We start from the raw sequence: 20,496 nt of genomic DNA on the forward strand, positions 1-20,496 counted from the left end.
TGTTGAATTTTTCACTCTATTGCTGTAAAATGTGTGTGGTGCTTTTATTGTAAGGTTTAACAATGGTTGATATTATTTTTACTTTTTTATGTGGACATAGTCCAAAAACATTCAGGTTAGGCAACCATAGCACTGACATTTTTCTGGTAGGTTTTGGATGCATTAATGGAACTGCACTCATATTTTATAATTTATTGCATTTCCTTTACTGTATTGTTTTATTTGATTGCCTCTTTATTACTTTTGTCAACAAATGTGCCATATAAATCTACTGAATAAAACATTATTGTCTATTGTCATGCATTAAAATGGGAGCAAATAAACAAGTGCCTGTGTTTCAGTATATAAAACTTGAATGCATGTCTCAAACCTAATATGAGGGTAATTGTAACTTCTATTATGAATTATGTGTGTTACTATCATGTCATATGTATAAATCTTGTTAATAATTAATAATCTTGTAAATCTTATTATGATTAACGATGGGTGCAGTAATTTATAGGCAAATTTCATCATTGAGATCTGAGCTGTCTAAATGTAAGAGTGCTACTACCACACAGGGGTCACTAAATGTGTATTAACAAGTCAAATTTATGCAGAAATGTGACTTTGGAGCGTCACAACAAAATAAACTCAATTTCCCAGAATGCCTCTGTCAAAGCGGCAGCGGAGGCGGCACGTTCGGACTGTGTTGCTCGGAAACTGCTTAGCGCGCTGCCGCTGTGGGTGTGAGTGTTTGTAGCACTAGCAGCTCTGTTAAACGGATTATTAGTCAGCTGGAGTGTGATAAAAATCATGCCTGCCAACGGTTCAGCCTCTGCTCCGGCCTGGCTGTCATTCACCATCTATATTTACTGAGCTGAGGGATGAAGAGCAGAAAACAGAGGTCCGTCAGAGCCGGAGGCAGCAAAAAGAAAGGTAAACTGTTGTTAGCTTAGCTACCTGCTAGCAACTCAGCTAAGTTAAGTAGCTGTTAGCGTCAGCTGTCATTCTCGCGTTAGCCTCGTATGCTAGCTCACTGGCTAATGTCTTATTAAGTTGATAAGGTCTTATTTTGGCTCGGTCTTTTCATGTGTTACAGTTGTTAATGTGCCTCAGTAAGCTTTAGTTTATTAATGTTAACTCGCAACGTAGTATGTTGGTTTGCCAGAGGCTAAAAGCAAAGTATAACATCCCTTTTTATTCTCACAAGAAAAATATTGCAGTCCATATCAGATGATGTTCACTCAAGTTGTTAGGTGGATGTGTGTCTCTTACAGTGTTGGGTTGCATTTGTATTTGCTGCTGCATAGCATAAAATTCCCTAATTAACACTATTATGTATATATGAGACACTGTTATCAAACTTTAGTTGGGGTGTTAAGACCTTGACTGTAAGTGTTGGGGTTTTGTTCTGATTCATTTCTAGCACTGAGGTCGAGAGTTGTGTTAACAAAATAGTGTTGGCACCCTTTTACATTGATTTAAACACACCTGCGTTAATGCATTATTGTCGAAGATCATATGCCTCTTTAAGTTAATGATTTTAAAGTTAAATATTCCAACAGGGCTAGAAACAGTAATGGATTTTTTGTAAGCAGTGTGATGCATTTGTAAGTTATCTGAATAGTAGGGTTGGGTGATATAGCTGAAAACATTACCACAGTGTTAATACAGTTATATACAGCATCTGCAAAATCACATGTAAAACACTTTAGTAAAGACTCTCGTAACTTATTTTGTTAGATTTGTGTGCTGAGGTCATATCAAAATGTCGTTTTGCAAAAAGTCAGTGAATGATAATACTGGACTATTACAGAGCCCTAATGAATAGTTAAGTATATGACTGTTATACTAGCCAACATCGAGCAAATTCCTACAGCAAATACCTTTCTTACCTGTCCTATTTGGTTACCTTTGATGCTAGACTTTAGTATTTGTATTGTTAGTGTCTTGACTTTGCCTTAATTAGAAATTGCTCCTTGCAGTCCCCAGCGATGTGTCCCCTGCCACCACCCTCCCTCCTCTGGTCGAAGGTCAGCTAAGATGCTTCCTGCGGGTGACAATAAGCCGGGTATTATGGACAGTTCAAAAGCCCCCGTCTGCAACATTCGTCAGGCTGCGCTGGTGGGGAGAGTCATCCAACGGGACACACTTTTTTCCGAGAGATGGATCACAGCCGTCACAGAAGACCATCAAGACCACAGCTCGCTTCCCCATCCGCTGTGGGCCAAAGCAGTTCACCTCATATCTTACAGGTAACTAAAAAGGCTTTGATCTGTTTCAGTTTAAATGTGTGTTTAAAATCAACCACTAACCTGTCATTCATGAACAGATATGGGCTCTCTGGTGCTGGAGGTTCTGACAAAACCCGATCATTTGCCGATTGCACGGGCTCAGGTTGCGGGCATCTCTCGTCTCTCTATGTCATACCCCATCGGTGGATTTTACACACTTGTGTCTCCGACATCTGAGAAGCTGGGAGAGTTACAGGTGAGTGGACACTTGATTTCACATTGACCTCCCAACAACATCTGTGGAATAAAGTTCGGTATACTGAAGTGCAGTGAAGATTGAGACTCCACTTAAACTGGAGGAAAACTTGAATTTCCTTTTCTTTTCTTTTACCCTCTCAGGTTTCCCTTAATTTGGAGCCTCTGACAGAAGCTTATGACAGCAGCAGCTCAGGTCCTGTCACAGATATCAGCATTGAAGGGCCGCAAGTCACCACACTAACCGTGCCATTGCAGCCCAGATCACTTTCAGCCAGCAGTGGGAAAGAATCAGCTGGGAGCAGCGGTGGAAACACACCAAGGTTTGAAGTTGTTGCTATTCATGATCAAATGCCTGTGTCTTGTTATAAGAGCTCACCAGTAGTAAGTTTAAATCTTACTGTATATACTGTTGTAATATTTTCAGAGGGAAGGACCACTTATATTTCCAAAATGCCCAGGAAGACAAAGGTAAAGAAGAGTCAGTGGAGAATCAGATGCCGAGAGCAGACAGATCTCAGGACAATCAAACGGCTGTGAATCCTTCAAGTCAGGAGGCTTTTGGCCAATCGACCAATGATATCCTCTCAGGTTGGTTGCAGCATGATTATACATCTTATTCACATAAACACAAACGCGCATATATGAATGTGTCTTATCAGACTCTCATCTTAGTTATTCTAGAGCGTGGAAACAAGCTCAGAAATGCTATGGTGGTATCAGCTTTAAAATGTGACATGGATTCTGCCTCTGCTCTGAAAGACACCCCTCTGCCTCTCCCAAAGGATAACATTCTGCCACCTTCCAAGTTAGTACTTGTACTTTGTAATAAAAAAAAAAAAAAAAAAAAAAAAAAAAGTTTTCTACCATCTTTCAATGCACAGTCTATAATACTTTATTCCTGTGTCTGTAGGCCCCTCCCTTCTCCCTCTGGGATGTTTCTTCAAAATATTCTTCATGCTGATTCAGCTCTCAAACACTCTGATGATGTTGCTGTAGTCTCAGATAGCAGCTTAGATGGTCCTGTTGATATGGATAACAGAGCTGTGGATCTGCTCCTTGGAAGGTACTTATATACACATTTATTTCCAGAAGTGCCTGAAAATGTGACCAAGTTTACCACTCCACTCCTCGTTCCACTTTCCAATCAATAATTGTATTATTTTAGCTTGAATACGTCTCCTCTGCCTCCCTGGGATGGATATGGCTCCCTCCTTGAATCTCTTTCTGGCCATAGCAGTGTATGTGGGGACAGTGAGCTCAATGATCCACAATATGATCAGAGCCTGCTGGAAAATTTGTTCTACAAAACTCCTGTAAGTAGACAACTTTATAATAATTGTCACAGCTAAACACGTTTCATGTGGAATGTCAGTGTCAGTTTACTATTTTCTCACTGAGAATCATTGAAGTCATTCATGTCTTCTTGTGTGTCAGATGTCTGATATCAGACCAAATGACACTGAGGTCGAGGGTCAAGGAAAAACGTCCTTGAGTGAAAAACAGCTGACACAGTCCGGACCCAAGATTCGTGGAGGGTAAGGGCCTTTACATGCTTGTTAAGCTGTGCTGCTTGGACAGTCAACAATTAGAAGAAGATTTTGTGTGTGTGTGTGTGTGTGTGTGTGTGTTTGTGTTTGTGTGTGTGTTTTATCCCTCTACCTTCAAAGGTTGTTAAAATAAAGTTAAACCAGAATAGCCAGAATAGCATGTAGCACTGACAAATCACACAGTATGAGAAAAGGCTAGATTAAACCATACCACCTTTTGTACATTTAAGACAGTTACTCACCATATTTTGATTTTGTGTAGGCCAAATTCAGAGGCTCAGCGGTCTGCAGATGCTGGTGGTATCCCTCCTGGCGTGAGTGCAGAGCAGTTGACTTTGCTGAGTTTGATCAGGCTGGCAAGAGTGACCATCGATTCCCTGACTGTACCCACAGGCAGCGCAGCCACCACACCTAGAAAAACCTCTAGCAAAGGGAAACCTCCTCGACCATTAACCAGCAAGAAGTGGTGCGCAAAACGTTAAACATTAGTCCCAAGCAGATATAATATTGAAATAATTGTAACCAAAGCTTGTGCTATCTCTCTTTTTCCATTAGCACATATTTTATCGAGTATGTGTTCCCAACGGCTTCCACTTCCAGTCGACATGATCGTAGTAAAGGTGGGGATGGGGAGGTGACCAGAGCTGTTGCCAGTAATCTCACAGGAGGAGGTATGACCTCTAAGAATCTGCTTTTATGAAACCCACCTGAGTGGCATTTATTGTTTTGACTTTGTTACTGAATCTGACATACACTCTTCTGTGTTTTTCAGTGGTTAAATTCCATCAGCACTCTGTGTTTCCTGTCCACTTCAGTACAGCAGCAGTTAAAAGATGGTGGGAAACTGATTTGATCTTCAAGATTTACTCACGAAAGAGTAACCAAAAAAAAGTAAGTATTTTTTTGACTAAACATTAGTCATTTGATTGTTTAAGATAAGTAATATTGATTGTCTGGAAACACAGGTAGACATTAATAAGTACTTAAAGGAATGCAGTGAAGATGATGACCTTGGCTTTGTTTGTTGCAGCCTGTTCCCATCGGCAAGGCAGTCCACCCGCTGCGTTGTCTGCTTCAGAGCAAGCAGTTGAATCAGTCTGTCGTCTTGCCTGTACAGAGTGTGGAGGGAAACAGTGAAATGCAGGACATTGGACCTCTCAAGGTATTATAGGGTTTTCTTTACCCAGGAATTCATGTTTTCAAGCCTGGTATTTGTTACCCAAGTGACTGTCATAATACATTTTTTTCAGGTGTCACTAGAACTCGCTGCAGACAACAGAGAGTTCTCCACTGAAAAAAGTAAAAGCAAGCTAGCTCAGAAAGACACCTCACCTTCACAAACTGTACTCAGTCCACAGAGGGAAACCAGCCCCAGATCTCAGCATGTTGACACTAGCAGGGAGGAGCTACCAGCTGGCTCTTTTGAAGCTCCCAGACTAAATGTTTGGAGTCCTCAGAAACCCTTGAAAGAACCCTCTCCCCATCCTGGCCTCCACACGTCTCTCTATAGATCACAGCAGCAGCAGGTGGACAGGGAATCTGAAGTTCTTCTGCATACGATACTCATGGTGCCAGATGGAAAGAACTTCAGCTGTGGGCCCATGCAGGCTCCAAACATATACTTGAACTGTAAACTCTGGTGTGATGAGACGGCAAGATCTGTCATCAGCTGGGGCCAGACAAATCCTTCTTTCAACTTTGTTCAGGTTAGCCAAGGAGATCAAGTCTTCTAACCAGATCTGACATTTTAAATCAGGCTACAAAGATGGCAACATTCATCTCCATTGTAAATACAGAATCTCACTGACCCACATAACTTTTTTCTTCATCTTTCGCCTCAGGTGACTCCTGTGGCTTTAACGACTAAGCTGCTGGAGCGGATGAAGAATAATGTGTTGGTAATCGAGGTGTGGCAGAAGGCAGGAGGTTCAGGGCAGGATCGACTCCTCGGCCTCGTTAAATTACCTCTCCACCAGTTCTACATGTCATTTAGGCAAGTTGGAGACAGACAGCACTGTTTTTTGTTTTTTGTTTTTTTTTGTTAATAGAAATCAATAAATAAATTGAATTAAGTACATTTTTGTCTGGATTAGGAATGAATTGACACAAATTATAACAAAAGATTTCAAGTGGTATTGTCACTTTTATGGTGAAATTGTATCTGCAACTTCTGATAATCAATTAATTGTTTAAGTTTTTTTTTGTTTTTTTTTATGCAAAGTACAGAAAACTCTCTGGTTCCATCCACTAGTGTGTTTTCTTCATCCTCTATGATAGTAAATCAAATTTGGGTTCGGGACCTGTTGTCGGACAAAACAAGCAACTTGAATACAACTACTTCAGCTCCTGGGAAATTGTAACAGGCATTTTTTTGTGTGATATTTCATAGACCAAATGATTAATAGAGAAAATAATCAATCAGTCATTTTAAAAATGATTCTTAGTTGCAGCTCTAGAAATTACAAACACAACTGTGATATCTGAGTTCAGAGCAGGCAAACAGATTATGAGGATAATTTATATCCTCTTTATTTAACCTGCCCTCAGGGTGGTGCTGTTGCACGCTTTCAAATAGATCATGTTGTTGTTTTTTCATCTACATTCCACACGTCTTGTTTTCTCTAAATCAAACTCGAGGAATTTTCCACCACCAAAGTACTGTTACAGTAAAGCAGCACGTGAGACCAGTAACCCTTCTCCCTTTATCATTTTTCCCCCTCTAGGGATCCAAAGATCGCCCACCTTCTTCTCCAGGCGCAGTACCCTGTTTTAGGGGTGGACAGCTACATGCCAGTCATCGATGTGTTCTCAGGGAGTTGTAAAGGACACCTCAGGGTTGTTTTGGCTATGGGCCAATCGGAGCAGATAGTCGCTCTCCAGCGCACGAGGGATGAAGACTATGACGCTGTGCCACATCTCGTGAGACCTGTTCATCTGCTTGATCATCAGCCTCATTCACAAACAAAGGTCTGTGTTAATTTTGTAATGTAATGCTTGAAGTATTTTTTGTGTGTGTCTTCTTGTTCCTCCATGGCTATTCACAAAAAAGTTCCCTGAGGAAGTGCTAAAACTGCAAAAAATGAAGTCTGCGGCTGCGCTGTAAAAAATATTACTAATAAGTTAGTGAGTAAACTAGGCTGACCTTTATTTTGATACTTAGAAAGCACTTCAGTGTATTTGAAGCATGTCCAGCTGTTTCCATTTGACCGATGGACTATTTAAGATCATACTGAACAGTCATGAAAATGTAAAACCAAACAAATAAAGAATCTCTTATCTGATACTAATACCGTCTTAAACATTTAGACTCATTGAACACTGTATACTGTATGTGTGTCCGCAGGTTTGTCAGCTAAGAAATGTGTCACATCTTCCAATTAAGTGCATTGTTTCTTTGTTTCCTGTAAAGAGTACATACCAACTGCTGACAAGTCATCAATTCTGTTTCCCCCTCAGGCGACTGCAGCACAGGTGGAAACTCTGAGAGAGCATGTGTTTGTCATGAGAGTGGAGAAAGTAAATGGGCTGACACCTCTACAGTCCACAGTGTGGGGCGAGGCTGACTGCTACGTCCAATACAGCTTCCCCTGTCAGGACAGTGACCCTGCTGCAAAAGTGGACCAAAACCTTATAGAGAGTAGTAAGGCCATTTTAGTGAGCAACTTAATATCCCAAAAAGTTTTTCTTCCCTCTGCCTCACTCTGACCTGTACCTCACCTCCAACAGGCGTGAACCTGAAGCTGTTTCGTACCACCACAACTCTGTGTGTCCCCGACCCAGTGTTTGGCCACACAGAGACTCATGTGCTTCTGGCTCCTGACGGAGTTCCTGTTCAGAGGCTGCTGCTCAGTTCTCTTTCAAGTCAAGGCCTAAGCAGTGGAGGAGGAGTCCAGTTTGAAGTGTGGTGCAGGTTTGTGATTGTTGCTGTTTTATCCAGTTAGTTTCCTGCACCTAAATCCTGAATTATGCTTCTGCCTTTAAGTGTTGCATCTCTGACAGGCAGAGGCCCTGTTGTTATATAGGCAGTCCTTTTGTATCAGACTTGAACCTCCTCAAAAAAAGAAAAAGCTATATTTATTCTGAAACACCTCCTCGCAGCAGTAGATACTATCTTGTAAACAAAAGAATGTAACCTCCATTACTTTGTGTATGAATGTACAACAGTGCCTGATAACACACAACACATCAATGATGTAAATGCTTGATGCAAAACTAAAGTGGCCAAGTTATCAATGCTTTCATATAATTGTAATGTTTCTGCAGATACTATTATCCAAACGTTCGAGACCAGCTTGTGGCCAAAGGAATGCTTCCGTTGTCCAAACTGTGTGCGATGGTCACCATGCAGAGACAACATCCTAACGAGGCTCAAATGTTCTCCCTGCCCCTGATCCCCAGGACAGACAGTCCCTCAAAACATCAGCCTCAGCCCTCAGGTACATAGATAATGCACAGAGTAAAGACAGTATTATAATACTACACTGAGACATTTATTATCTCCATTGTTGTGACTGATCTGCTGTGTTTCACAGGCCTGCTGGATGTGTGCATTCGGTACAAGCACCGACCAGTGAGACCTCATGGTCAGACCGGTAAAGGAGCTTCCTCTCGTGTTGTAACACTCGAGGTTCAAGTGCACAGAGCATCAGGTCTGCAGGCTGCAGCAAGGTATATCACCAAGTAATCATGTGATAGTAAACAGAATTTACACAACCTGGCGTTCAAAGTGGAATTTACACAAATGTAGATAAAACTGGAAGGTTTTTGAATGATTAGATATGTAGATAGATAATTTAGTATTTTTTCAGAAATGGAAACTCCCCTCTTTGCCTGGGTAAATGTGTGTGAAACGTTTCCTTATTGTGTGATGATAAATGGGAACGTTCTGGGTTTGCATGAAGGGCAGTTGTTCAGTCTAAAATATGTAACTGTTTAAGATGGTGGTATCAAGCCAGATCGAGCCATCAGTTAATGTAGTTTGTTTTATTTGCTGAGTTAGAGCTCTACTGCTGACACTCCTGCCACTAGCCTTATTTCAATAAAAGCAAATTGCTGCACATTTTGAGATCAGTATGAAGTGACATTCAGCTCCATTACTTGGTCTGATGGCAGGTGTTTCACTGCTTCGAGGTGTCTTATGTCTGCTTTTGTGTTTCTGTCTCTTTGTCTCAGGGTTGTATCAGAGAAAAATGAAAGATTCAGCTACTTTGCTAGTGTGGGACTGAACACATACGTCACAGTCCAGCTCTCCTTCTTGCCTGAGAGAGAGAGGAGGTGCACCCGCATAGCTGCCAGGACCTTTTGCCCAGAATTCGACCACCACATGGAGGTGTCCTGTGATCTGCTGGTTCAGAGGAGCAGTGGAGAAACTTGCAGCCTGGCTGAGCAGCTGGAAGAAGCTTCTGCTGTCTTCACTGTCTGGAACAAAGATAATCACAAAGGTTGATGTATTTACCAGAATTACATATGAATAAAAATGTTACAAATTTAGACATTATAATTTATGTTATTTCTTTTTGTAGTAACACTTTACGTGGAAGTAATGTTTTTTTGAACATGTAGTGTCCCCCTTTTTGTTTGGCTAATACTTTTATAAAATATTTACAGAAAAGTTATTAAAATTTTTCATAAATTAGTCCACATAGTACGTTATTGTTAATAGAGGTGCCCCAGCTTGTATAGAAGAAAGGTGAATTTATTTTACCTCTTTTAGTTGGTTCAGAAATATTCTGGTATAGAAGCTGTGTGTCTGCAAGTATTTACATTTAATGTTAGTCAGGAATATCTGTCTGCAAGTTACTAATTTGTTTTGTGCTATTTGTTGCAGCAGTACACACTCATAAGCCTCAGGATGTGATGCTGGGCACAGTGAAAATACCTCTGGTTGATCTTATCTACAAAAGAACAGGTATGTTGCACTCCTACTGGCTCCTGGGTCAAATAGATTTTCTGGAAAATACACAGTAATTTTGTTTCTTTCTCCAAACATAAAGGTATCTCCGGCTGGTTTGGAGTGTACATACCTCAGGAAACAAGTTCATCTCAGCACCAGCACATATTGGTTGGAGGCCTCGAGATCTCTGTCAAATTTGCCCACCACTCAGACAGAGAAAGAGTCATTAAAGCTGCTCAGGGTTTGAGCTGGGAAACAGCACAGAATGAAATGCAAGATGATGAAGAAGTTTGGGGAGACAGCATGAGAAGAATGTCTTTGACTTTTTCAGTGCCTAGAGCGTGGATACCTGTCCACTGCTTGCTGCTGCCAGGCCTCGGTGAAATCGAGCGCTCCACCTACTGTTACTTCAGGTACAAGTTCTACGACCAGGATGCCTTCTGCTCCCAGATGAAACACCCCTGTGTTGAGGAGGAAGGCCAGGCCACGGTGGCTTTCCAGGGGAGCAGAACTGTGGAGCTGAGGAGCACTCAGCCCTTGATGTGGTATCTTCGAGAGGAGCGACTGGAGGTTCAGGTGTGGGTCGCCTTTACAAAAGACAAAACCCAAAGGCCTCGAAACACAGACCGACTGGTTGGTTCAGCGTATGTTGATCTGTCCTCTCTAGTGAAGACATCCAAACAGAAGCTCACACTAAGTGGTAAACAGTGATTAATTGTGTTAGAATTTTAATGATTATTATTGCTCTAGTAGAATTATGAATTTTTCTGGGTGTAATCACAGTTTTGTTGTTTTTCAGGAGTGTATCCGCTGTTCAGACACTCAGCAGCAGATCTTCAAGGGGCTGCTCTGAGGGTGCACATTACCCTGACAGCAGGTTCTGTCCCGGCTGAAGTACCCGCTGCGGTTGACACCCAGATGGACTCTGACAATCAGGAAGAGCTCTTATCAGATGAGGTGGAAACAGCAGATCGAGCCCCCTCACCCACTACACCCAAAAAATCACCAAGGGGACACAAGAATAAATCCTCCGGAACAGCTACAGACATCACATCTGTGCAGCACACAGAAATGAGCATGGATGAATCTTTCCCTGTGACTGTTGCAGTGGACCAGGCTATGCACCTGAATCTGAAAGGTGAGGTCACGATCTCAAATCTACTTTCTTCCACTTTTTTTGAATTACAGAACATTTATAATGACGTGTGTATTATGTTTCTCCGGCAGGCTGTCCTCTAGCAGAGCGCAGTGATGGGTCACCATGCTGCTGTGTCTCGTACGTCACTGCAGACTCTGCTGCACCAGTGTCCACAGCTGTCATAGCCAACACTGACTGCCCTGTGTGGGACCATCAACATGAGTGCAGGTCGAGTTATATCACAGACATCAAGTTAAATCTTTTTGGATATTGATGGTACACTAAAACAAGTTCTTATCAGATATCAGGCTGATGATTTGTTTCAAATTTACAGGCTTTCAAAGCAGCTGCTGGTTGATCCACAGCAATCTCTCGTGTTCAAAGTTTGGCACAAAGGAGGTAAAGAAAGAAGTTTTAATTTACAACATATGATACATGTAGGCCTGTCACGATAATTAAGTTATCTACTTTTCGTACAGTACATGGACGTGACCTTACTAATTTTGCAGACTTCTGTATTTCCTGTTTTATTTACATATGTGTGTATTTTCACAAGAATGTCCCCAACATCTTAGCCAACATAATGCCAAAATTAACAGCAGGGTTTTCCTGTCCATTTTAAGACTTGGGTGCAATGGTTTTCCCCTTTTTTTCTCTCCACCTCACCTACTTGTGCGAGTTTAAAGAAAATTAAACAAGACTTAAAAAACGACACAGCGTAGCTTACCGGTAGCCTGCAGCAGCACTTTTGGAGTCGAAGCATCACAGTCCTGATAGCCATTAGCTTGCCATCTTCTAGCAACAACCCAAAAAGTCTGTTGTTTGTAGTTTTACCCTCCAACAGCTTCATCCACCACTCCATAAATCCACCTGCAAACTGCTCAGCTTCTAGAGTGTCCATCCCCGGGAGAACACCAGCCCGATTATGTAGGCAAATGTGGTGTTCACAGAGCTTCGCTAAAGTTGTCTTTTAGTCGCAAGAGGCATCACTTGGTTTTGTTTTTGTTGGCCAAATTTTTACAGCAAGTGTCAAACTGAGTTAAGTTTGGGCTACTCCCATTAAGGTACTATAATATATCAACTTTATTGTATATATTAACATATGTTTAACAAATTACTTTTTAAGAAGTATTACAATGTCTGATTTTTGCTCTTTGAAAGGGTGCATATGCATTATTGTGCTGTTATATTGTCATAACAGTGGCATAAAATGGTCTCAAAATGATGTATCGTTTATTGCAATTAATTCAGGGTCAATATATCATCCATCAAAAGTAGTTGTCATGTCAGGCCTGATTAGATTGATCTCTTTTATGTATTAATTCACTCTCTGTTTTTTTACTTTTATAGAAACGGAGAGGGTGATTGGATTTGCGTCTGTAGACCTGTCCCCCTTAGTCTGTGGGTTCCAGTCAGTGTGCGGTTGGTACAACATCACAGACTTCAGTGGTCAGTGTCACGGCCAGCTCAAAGTGTCCATCACACCACTGACGGGGGTCCAAGATCTCAGAGAGCAGAGAAAAACTGTGAATGAAGAAGCTGCTAAAAGCTCGCCAGTAAGAACAAATATTTATACAGTACAGGCCAAAAGTTTGGACCCACCTTCTCATTCAATGCGTTTTCTTTATTTTCATGACTATTTACATTGTAGATTCTCACTGAAGGCATCAAAACTATGAATGAACACATGTGGAGTTATGTACTTAACAAAAAAAGGTGAAATAACTGAAAACATGTTTTATATTCTAGTTTCTTCAAAATAGCCACCCTTTGCTCTGATTACTGCTTTGCACACTCTTGGCATTCTCTCCATGAGCTTCAAGAGGTAGTCACCTGAAATGGTTTTCCAACAGTCTTGAAGGAGTTCCCAGAGGTGTTTAGCACTTGTTGGCCCCTTTGCCTTCACTCTGCGGTCCAGCTCACCCCAAACCATCTGGATTGGGTTCAGGTCCGGTGACTGTGGAGGCCAGGTCATCTGCCGCAGCACTCCATCACTCTCCTTCTTGGTCAAATAGCCCTTACACAGCCTGGAGGTGTGTTTGGGGTCATTGTCCTGTTGAAAAATAAATGATCGTCCAACTAAACGCAAACCGGATGGGATGGCATGTCGCTGCAGGATGCTGTGGTAGCCATGCTGGTTCAGTGTGCCTTCAATTTTGAATAAATCCCCGACAGTGTCACCAGCAAAACACCCCCACACCATCACACCTCCTCCTCCATGCTTCACAGTGGGGAACCAGGCATGTGGAATCCATCCGTTCACCTTTTCTGCGTCTCACAAAGACACGGCGGTTGGAACCAAAGATCTCAAATTTGGACTCATCAGACCAAAGCACAGATTTCCACTGGTCTAATGTCCATTCCTTGTGTTTCTTGGCCCAAACAAATCTCTTCTGCTTGTTGCCTCTCCTTAGCAGTGGTTTCCTAGCAGCTATTTGACCATGAAGGCCTGATTGGCGCAGTCTCCTCTTAACAGTTGTTCTAGAGATGGGTCTGCTGCTAGAACTCTGTGTGGCATTCATCTGGTCTCTGATCTGAGCTGCTGTTAACTTGCCATTTCTGAGGCTGGTGACTCGGATGAACTTATCCTCAGAAGCAGAGGTGACTCTTGGTCTTCCTTTCCTGGGTCGGTCCTCATGTGTGCCAGTTTCGTTGTAGCGCTTGTAGCGCTTGATTGCAAAAACTTTAAATGTGTCCCCAAGCGCTTGTAGCACTTGGGGACACATTTAAAGTTTTTGCAATTTTCCGGACTGACTGACCTTCATTTCTTAAAGTAATGATGGCCACTCGTTTTTCTTTAGTTAGCTGATTGGTTCTTGCCATAATATGAATTTTAACAGTTGTCCAATAGGGCTGTCGGCTGTGTATTAACCTGACTTCTGCACAACACAACTGATGGTCCCAACCCCATTGATAAAGCAAGAAATTCCACTAATTAACCCTGATAAGGCACACCTGTGAAGTGGAAACCATTTCAGGTGACTACCTCTTGAAGCTCATGGAGAGAATGCCAAGAGTGTGCAAAGCAGTAATCAGAGCAAAGGGTGGCTATTTTGAAGAAACTAGAATATAAAACATGTTTTCAGTTATTTCACCTTTTTTTGTTAAGTACATAACTCCACATGTGTTCATTCATAGTTTTGATGCCTTCAGTGAGAATTTACAATGTAAATAGTCATGAAAATAAAGAAAATGCATTGAATGAGAAGGTGTGTCCAAACTTTTGGCCTGTACTGTATATACAGTGAAAGTACAAAATAACTTGTTTATGTTTAATATTAATAATGATGAATGTGTTTTATCAGCAGACTTTATTCCAGGCACTCCCTCTCAGCTACCATACCACAGCCACATACAGCAGCTTCCCCTCTCACATCAGCCGACACACCGAGCAGAAGATCTCGTCACCCGACCACACGGAAAGGCTGTTCTCTGAAAGGTTTGTAGAACAATCACATCTTTTCATTCAGTCATTATATCAAATATATCCCTGCTGCTGAGACGAGCTTTGGCAGTCCACCATTCATTTATTAAATTTCCTAACATCTGATTAGGTCCAGTGAGAGTGACCGCCACTTTGAGCACATGGACAAAGTACGTCTTTACCATCAGAGTCTGCAGGAGCAAACAGCAGCTCACTCTGTTAATAGCAGCAGTGCTGGTGACATCAATCCCTCCAGCTCCTTCCTGTTTTCAGCACTCAGGTATCATTCCTCAGACACACAGCCTATACAGTGATTGTTTGCTTTTAAAAAAACCCTGAGCTTTGACTATGACTCTGTTTTTACAGGAGAAAACTAAGCGAGCTGGACAACATCCAGAGATACTTCAGCCGTAAGCTTTCAACTCCTACATTCCCGCCCCTGAGTGAGCAGGACTGTCACACCCAGCATGAGGAACAGAGGGACACAGAGACAGACACACGTCAGCTTCTTCTCAAGTCTAACCAGTTAGTTGGACAAGTCAACAGTATCATTAATGGTGAGATTCTGGTCCATTCTTTTCTCACCCATCAGTAGAATTTAGTGAATATATCATTTAAGTATTTAATAGAACAATAAAGAGTGCTTATTTTAAGGTGTCCAATAGTCTTTTTACCATTTAAAGATCATTCTTGGCAGGTAAACTTTGTTCTAGTTCACCCAACCTTGGCAGTTGACCCAGAGTTCATTGCGGACACAGTCTACTGTGCCGCTTTGAACACTTTAACCATAAATGGAGGCATCACTCTACCTTTTACTTCTTCAGTCTTCTGAAGAAGGACCAGTGGTGCTGAAATGTCTGCGAGTGGAATAAAGTCAACGCTGCATGCAGTGACTAAAAGTGGCCATGCTATTTATATGAAGTTATTAAATGGTACTATGGAAGTTTTTGATTCATCAATTGATTGTTTGTGTTTTGTTATTGTTTGTTACAGCTGCACAGTACTAGTTAGATAATTGCTGTCAATTTTGGACACAGACAACATGAGTTTATGATTTTGAAATTTTAAGCTGTGAACAAGTCACAAACACCACTGTCAAGTTGTGGTTTTAGACCTTACCAGCACAGAAAAGGAAAAAGGAGTTCTTCTAGGGTCATATATTGGCAGAGATGGAATTTAATATCCACAACTCAGTCTTCATTAGTTTATAATCACCTGAAAATAAGAATTGTGGATTTTTTCCTTTGAATGAGCCATTTATATCTACATACTGAGCTAGTTCCCTCGACAGAGTTGGCTAGGTTTTTTCTACAGTAGCCCAGAATGGACGAATCAAACATTGGCTTTAGGGCCATTCGTGTTTTTGTGTTGGCCACCATAATTCCTCTACATGTTTACAGATGGGGGCAGTCTGCAACCTCCTTACTAGAAGCCACAAAATCCTACACACTGGAACTTTAAAAGCATGACCTTGATTGTTGGAGAAAAAGAAAAAAATTAAATGATAGCTAACAAAGACAGTATAATGCCAGAGCAGTGTTGCTAAAATCTCCACTGTCCTCTTCACCCAGGTCTACGAGGACCCCACCTGGAAACGATTCCCTCAGACCACCAGAGCAGCTCGACAGCTTCCCTTGTTGAAGACAGCAACCCTCAAACCATCCCTGAGAGAATCTCCCCTCCACACAGAGCCTCAAATTCTTCCCAAGAAGAAGTGTCTCCTCTGCATTCACCACTACCAAAGATGTCTGAAAACCATACAGACTCTGAGCCTGAGGAGGAAAAGGAAAGACAAAACCACAGGGTTGCTGTGTGTGAGGATGAAGTCGAAGATGAAGATGGGACAGGTTGCACACAAGATGAGGAAGCTTATGATGATGATGAAGATGAAGATTACGAGGAGGTTGTGGTGAAGCCGAGGCCTCTAAATGAAGTGACCTCTTTAACAGACAAAACCAGTCCTTGGACCAGCATCCTGTCAGAACCTGACCTGGTTTCTCTGGAGAGCATGGAACCACCAGAGGAGCTGGATCTGAGCGAGGAGGACGAGGAGGAAGAGAGGAGCCAGATGTTAAATCTGCAAACTCATAACTGCAGTGGGAAACACAAATGTGTCAGACAAGAGCAAAGTGACAGCTGTAATGGATCAGCAGGAGACGCTTCAGACACGGAGCGAGATGGTGAAAGGACACTACTAGCTTTAGATGAAAGACAAGCAGACGAACCCAACGGCCTCGACGAGGGCTCAGCTGATGGAACAACATCACCCACCACACAGCATGCCACAGATTCCCATGATGCTTCATGCTTCCTTGACAATCAAGATGTTCCACTTCAACCGTATCCTTGAGCTGTGTTTGTTGTTGCCTTTCTGTCTGTCAGATTAGTTCTGTTATCATTTGTTTTTGAAGGTTGTCTCAAATTTCAAAGCAAAACTAGCTTAGCGAGTGAATTATCCTTCAGCTAGCAGGGAGCCTGAAGTGTCCTTCCTTCCCTGTTGTGACACTCTTAGTTTGCCCCACTGCATTTTTTGTGTCTTTCATGTGCAGGTGACATCACATGATCCGATTCAGGCAGTCACCCTCTGACTTAGTTTGAAAGTGTTTGGTGTAACCGTTTGTTCAGACTGAACATGAGGAAAACTTTGCACATGAAGTCATGGGGAAGATGCAAATTCTCTAGGCGTGAGATGAATTGATGTGAGGACATGTCCCCAAGAGCTGAAAATGTTTCAACTCAAGCAAAGAGTTTGCAGGTATCTCTGAGCTTTATTAATCAACTTCCTGAATATATAAAGAGAGGGAGACAGGAGGGGAAAGACAGAAAGAACCACACACACAGACACACTCCCATAACCTGACATACAGTCTGTTCACAACTAACATCTGTACAGTTGCTACATAGGATGTAAAGGTGGATAAACACCTTTTGCTGACCAAACAGTTACACTGCAGGGATCCATGAAAATCACAAACACTTCTTTGTCACTTTGATGTTGTTAGGGGAGTTTTAAAATGCCCCTTTTGGCTTTTACCAGCTACCTCTTGAATCTTTGATTGTGACTGTCCTGTTGATACCATCCTATTGTATTTATTTAATTTTTTTTAACATTCTACATAAAGCTCAGCCCCTGTGGAGGTCCCCAATTTCTTCCTCCCCTCTCACCAGCTGGAGGCATCTATGAGAGTCATTCGTTTAGCTCCGTTTTTTTCCCAGACAGCCAGTGACCTGGTGAGTATTTGTCACCAACTCGCGTTTCACTTACTCTCACTCCCTCTTTACTTTTCACGCCCCTCTCACTTAGTACCTGAAGATCTTGGTTTTATTAATCTTATTTTATTACATACAGTCCTATGGGAAGAATGTAGTATAAGAATCTTCCCACTTTTAGAGATTTTTTAACAAATAAAAATGTTAAAGTAGAATTTATAGTCAGTTGACGTCAGGACCCAACTGCCATGCGACAGCAGGGCGTTATTAATAGATCATTTCACACCTCACATGACAAATACTGAACAGAGGCCAGTGTACCAGCTAAAGGTCAGTGTAATTGCAGCTTTAACAGCTTGGGGTCCACCCATTTTTTCATAATCTGACTTGTACAAATATTTCAAATAGATGTACACACTGTCATAAGGTAATGACTACATTTAGTGTTCATTGTTCCACCCATTGTTGACACTGCAATGGAATATGTCATCTGTCTGCCCTCATTTAACCCTTAGTGTAGTGCTCAATTTGTTTATACTCTGTCACATATTCTCTGTACATTGTGTAGCCTTTAGCTTTGTGAACAGAGTTGACCAAGATCAACAGAATAATATGTGTTTGTATCCCATCGTCACCTCCAGGACACTCTTTTTAACGACACTGCTACGATGTCGTCAGAGGCATGCGGTGGTTGTTTTATTGCAAGAACAAAACACTCCTCTGTGCCCTGAGTGTTAACCCCATCCTTAACAGTCAGGGCTCAGTATCTGCACTGAACAAAAATTGCTACATCACAAAACCAGTCTGGTAACAGGTGGTTTTGTCGCTAAACTTGATGTTGTTAGTTTGTCAGTTTACTGATGAAGTAACACAATACAAACATATAAAAATCACACGGACATGTAGCATTTTCACACAGCATACTGTAAATAAAGAGTCTTGTCTGTTCTATAAAGCGCAAACTAAGATTATTCAAGGTGTGCTAAAATTTGACTCTGATCATGTGAATCTGAGGATGTAGTAGTACACAGTGTATACTAGTGAAGTTTCAGGTTTCAGGTATGGAGATATCAGATATGTGTAGTTGCTTAAGTTTGAGTTGGGAGGTGATGTGCCTGTGTTTGCAGGAAGGATAATCTTAAAGAACCGGTTTGAGCTGTCAACGTCCACAAACTATAATATGTACATTTAGTCCTACAAATACTCCCACAAACATGTTTGTAACATGTGATTTTTGCCCCTATTTTTCACAGGTTTAACTTAAAGATCTAAGACTTTTTTATGCACACCAAAGACTATTTCTCTGTAATTTTGGTCACATATGTGTTAAAATCAGTCAGTGAGCAACAAGATAATCCATCCACCTTACAGGTGTGACATATCAAGATGCTGATTAAAGAGCTTCATTACTACACAGGTGTGCCTTGGGGTGGTCACAATAAAAGGCCACTTTAAAGTGTGCACTTTGATCACACAATACAATGACACAGATGTCGCAAGTTTTGAAGGAGTGTGCCATTGGCATGCTGACTGCAGGAATGTCCACCAGAGCTCTTGCCTGTAAACTGAATGTTCATCTCAATACCATAAGAGGTCTCTAGTGCTGTTTCTGTGAATTTGGCAGTACATCCAACCAGCCACACAACTGCAGACCACTTGTACACATACCAGCTCTAGACCTCCACATCCAGTATCTTCACGTGTAAGATCGCTGAGACCAGCCACCCAAAGAGCTGATGCAACAGTTGGTTCGCACAACTGAGGAATTTCTGCACAAACTGTCAGAAACCATCTCAAGGAAGCTCATCTGCATGCTCGTCGCTCTCACCAGGGACGTCGGAGATGGCTTATGGTAGCGAAATGAACATTCAGACATTCAGTTTACAGATAGCAGCTCTGGTGGACATTCCTACAGTCAGCATGCCAGTGCCACACTCCTTCAAATTTTGTTATGTGTCAGGCTTATTGTTGTGTGATCAAACTGCACATTTAAGATTGGGCTCTTTTATCATGACCATCCTATGGCACACCTGTGTAGTGATGACGCTGTTTAATTGGCATCTTGATATGCCTAACCTGTCAGTTGGATGGATCATTAAAAAGGAGAAGCTCAACCCAAATTAGAAAGGAATAAGTCTTGGTGTGCCTAAAAACTCATAGATTTTTGTTTAGATTTAGAATGATAAATGTAACAGGTTTCTTATATACATGCAGGAAGTGGACATGACGTATACAGAGACACGCGACAAGCCTGCCCCACCATTAGTATGAACATTAACCAGAGAAAGGCTTGCTCTGTTTGAGCAGTCACTTTTACCTCACACCTCAAACACACTACAAATTATCTTTCGATCCATCACCATGCTTGTTGTTTGTAGGTACAAAAGGAAAAATGTAGTGTTAGGGCTCATTATTTGCAGCATTATTTACACTGCTGGTGTGTTCCTGTTTTGATCTCTCCAGGGGCCGAGCTCTGCAGCTCACAGCGTTCCACATCACAGAGGTCCCCGACAGCGTCCTAACCTATCGCCATCATCCCTGAGGAAAGAGACTGAAAGAATAGCAAAAATATTTGCAGCTCATTTTGATGACAGTCACTAGTACATGGTGATTTTGTTAGCCAAACATTTGTACAACTCAGTGGTTTCAGATCATGTAAATTAAATGCAACATTTTGTATTTTTATAAATAAATATTAACTGTTTTCAACACTTGATACTTTTTGTGTTTTCTTGACATGATTTCTTTACTTTTCTGAAAGCAGAACATGCTTCTTGGAACAGGCCTCAGGTTACATGTAGATTTATTGG

At 41.7% G+C, this 20,496-nt stretch overlaps 1 protein-coding gene across 4 annotated transcripts; it reads left to right on the top strand.

Moving 5' to 3' along the window:
• Positions 1-715: 715 nt before the first annotated feature.
• c2cd3 (C2 domain containing 3 centriole elongation regulator) lies at positions 716-20,399 on the top strand. Of its 4 annotated transcripts, none has more exons than XM_033631227.2 (33): positions 716-918; positions 1,968-2,237; positions 2,315-2,472; positions 2,616-2,794; positions 2,899-3,062; positions 3,147-3,279; positions 3,385-3,537; positions 3,640-3,787; positions 3,909-4,009; positions 4,284-4,487; positions 4,577-4,692; positions 4,794-4,912; positions 5,052-5,183; positions 5,272-5,727; positions 5,863-6,014; positions 6,745-6,988; positions 7,478-7,661; positions 7,748-7,931; positions 8,285-8,457; positions 8,554-8,689; positions 9,194-9,462; positions 9,849-9,929; positions 10,015-10,614; positions 10,714-11,052; positions 11,142-11,280; positions 11,387-11,451; positions 12,403-12,608; positions 14,358-14,491; positions 14,607-14,756; positions 14,843-15,033; positions 16,048-16,816; positions 17,599-17,707; positions 20,150-20,399. In XM_033631227.2, the coding sequence occupies exons 1-33, from the start codon at positions 867-869 to the stop codon at positions 20,285-20,287; spliced, it is 6,648 nt and encodes a 2,215-aa protein (XP_033487118.2). In that variant the 5' UTR covers positions 716-866; the 3' UTR covers positions 20,288-20,399. The 4 variants fall into 4 exon arrangements, with proteins under 4 accessions (XP_033487118.2, XP_033487119.2, XP_033487120.2 ...); XM_033631228.2 differs by having other exon boundaries at positions 14,361-14,491; XM_033631229.2 differs by having other exon boundaries at positions 9,852-9,929.
• The last annotated feature ends 97 nt before the right edge of the window (positions 20,400-20,496 follow it).

This window comes from Epinephelus lanceolatus, chromosome 4 (genome assembly GCF_041903045.1).
Source record: "Epinephelus lanceolatus isolate andai-2023 chromosome 4, ASM4190304v1, whole genome shotgun sequence".
In the NCBI taxonomy this organism is placed as follows: domain Eukaryota; kingdom Metazoa; phylum Chordata; class Actinopteri; order Perciformes; family Serranidae; genus Epinephelus; species Epinephelus lanceolatus.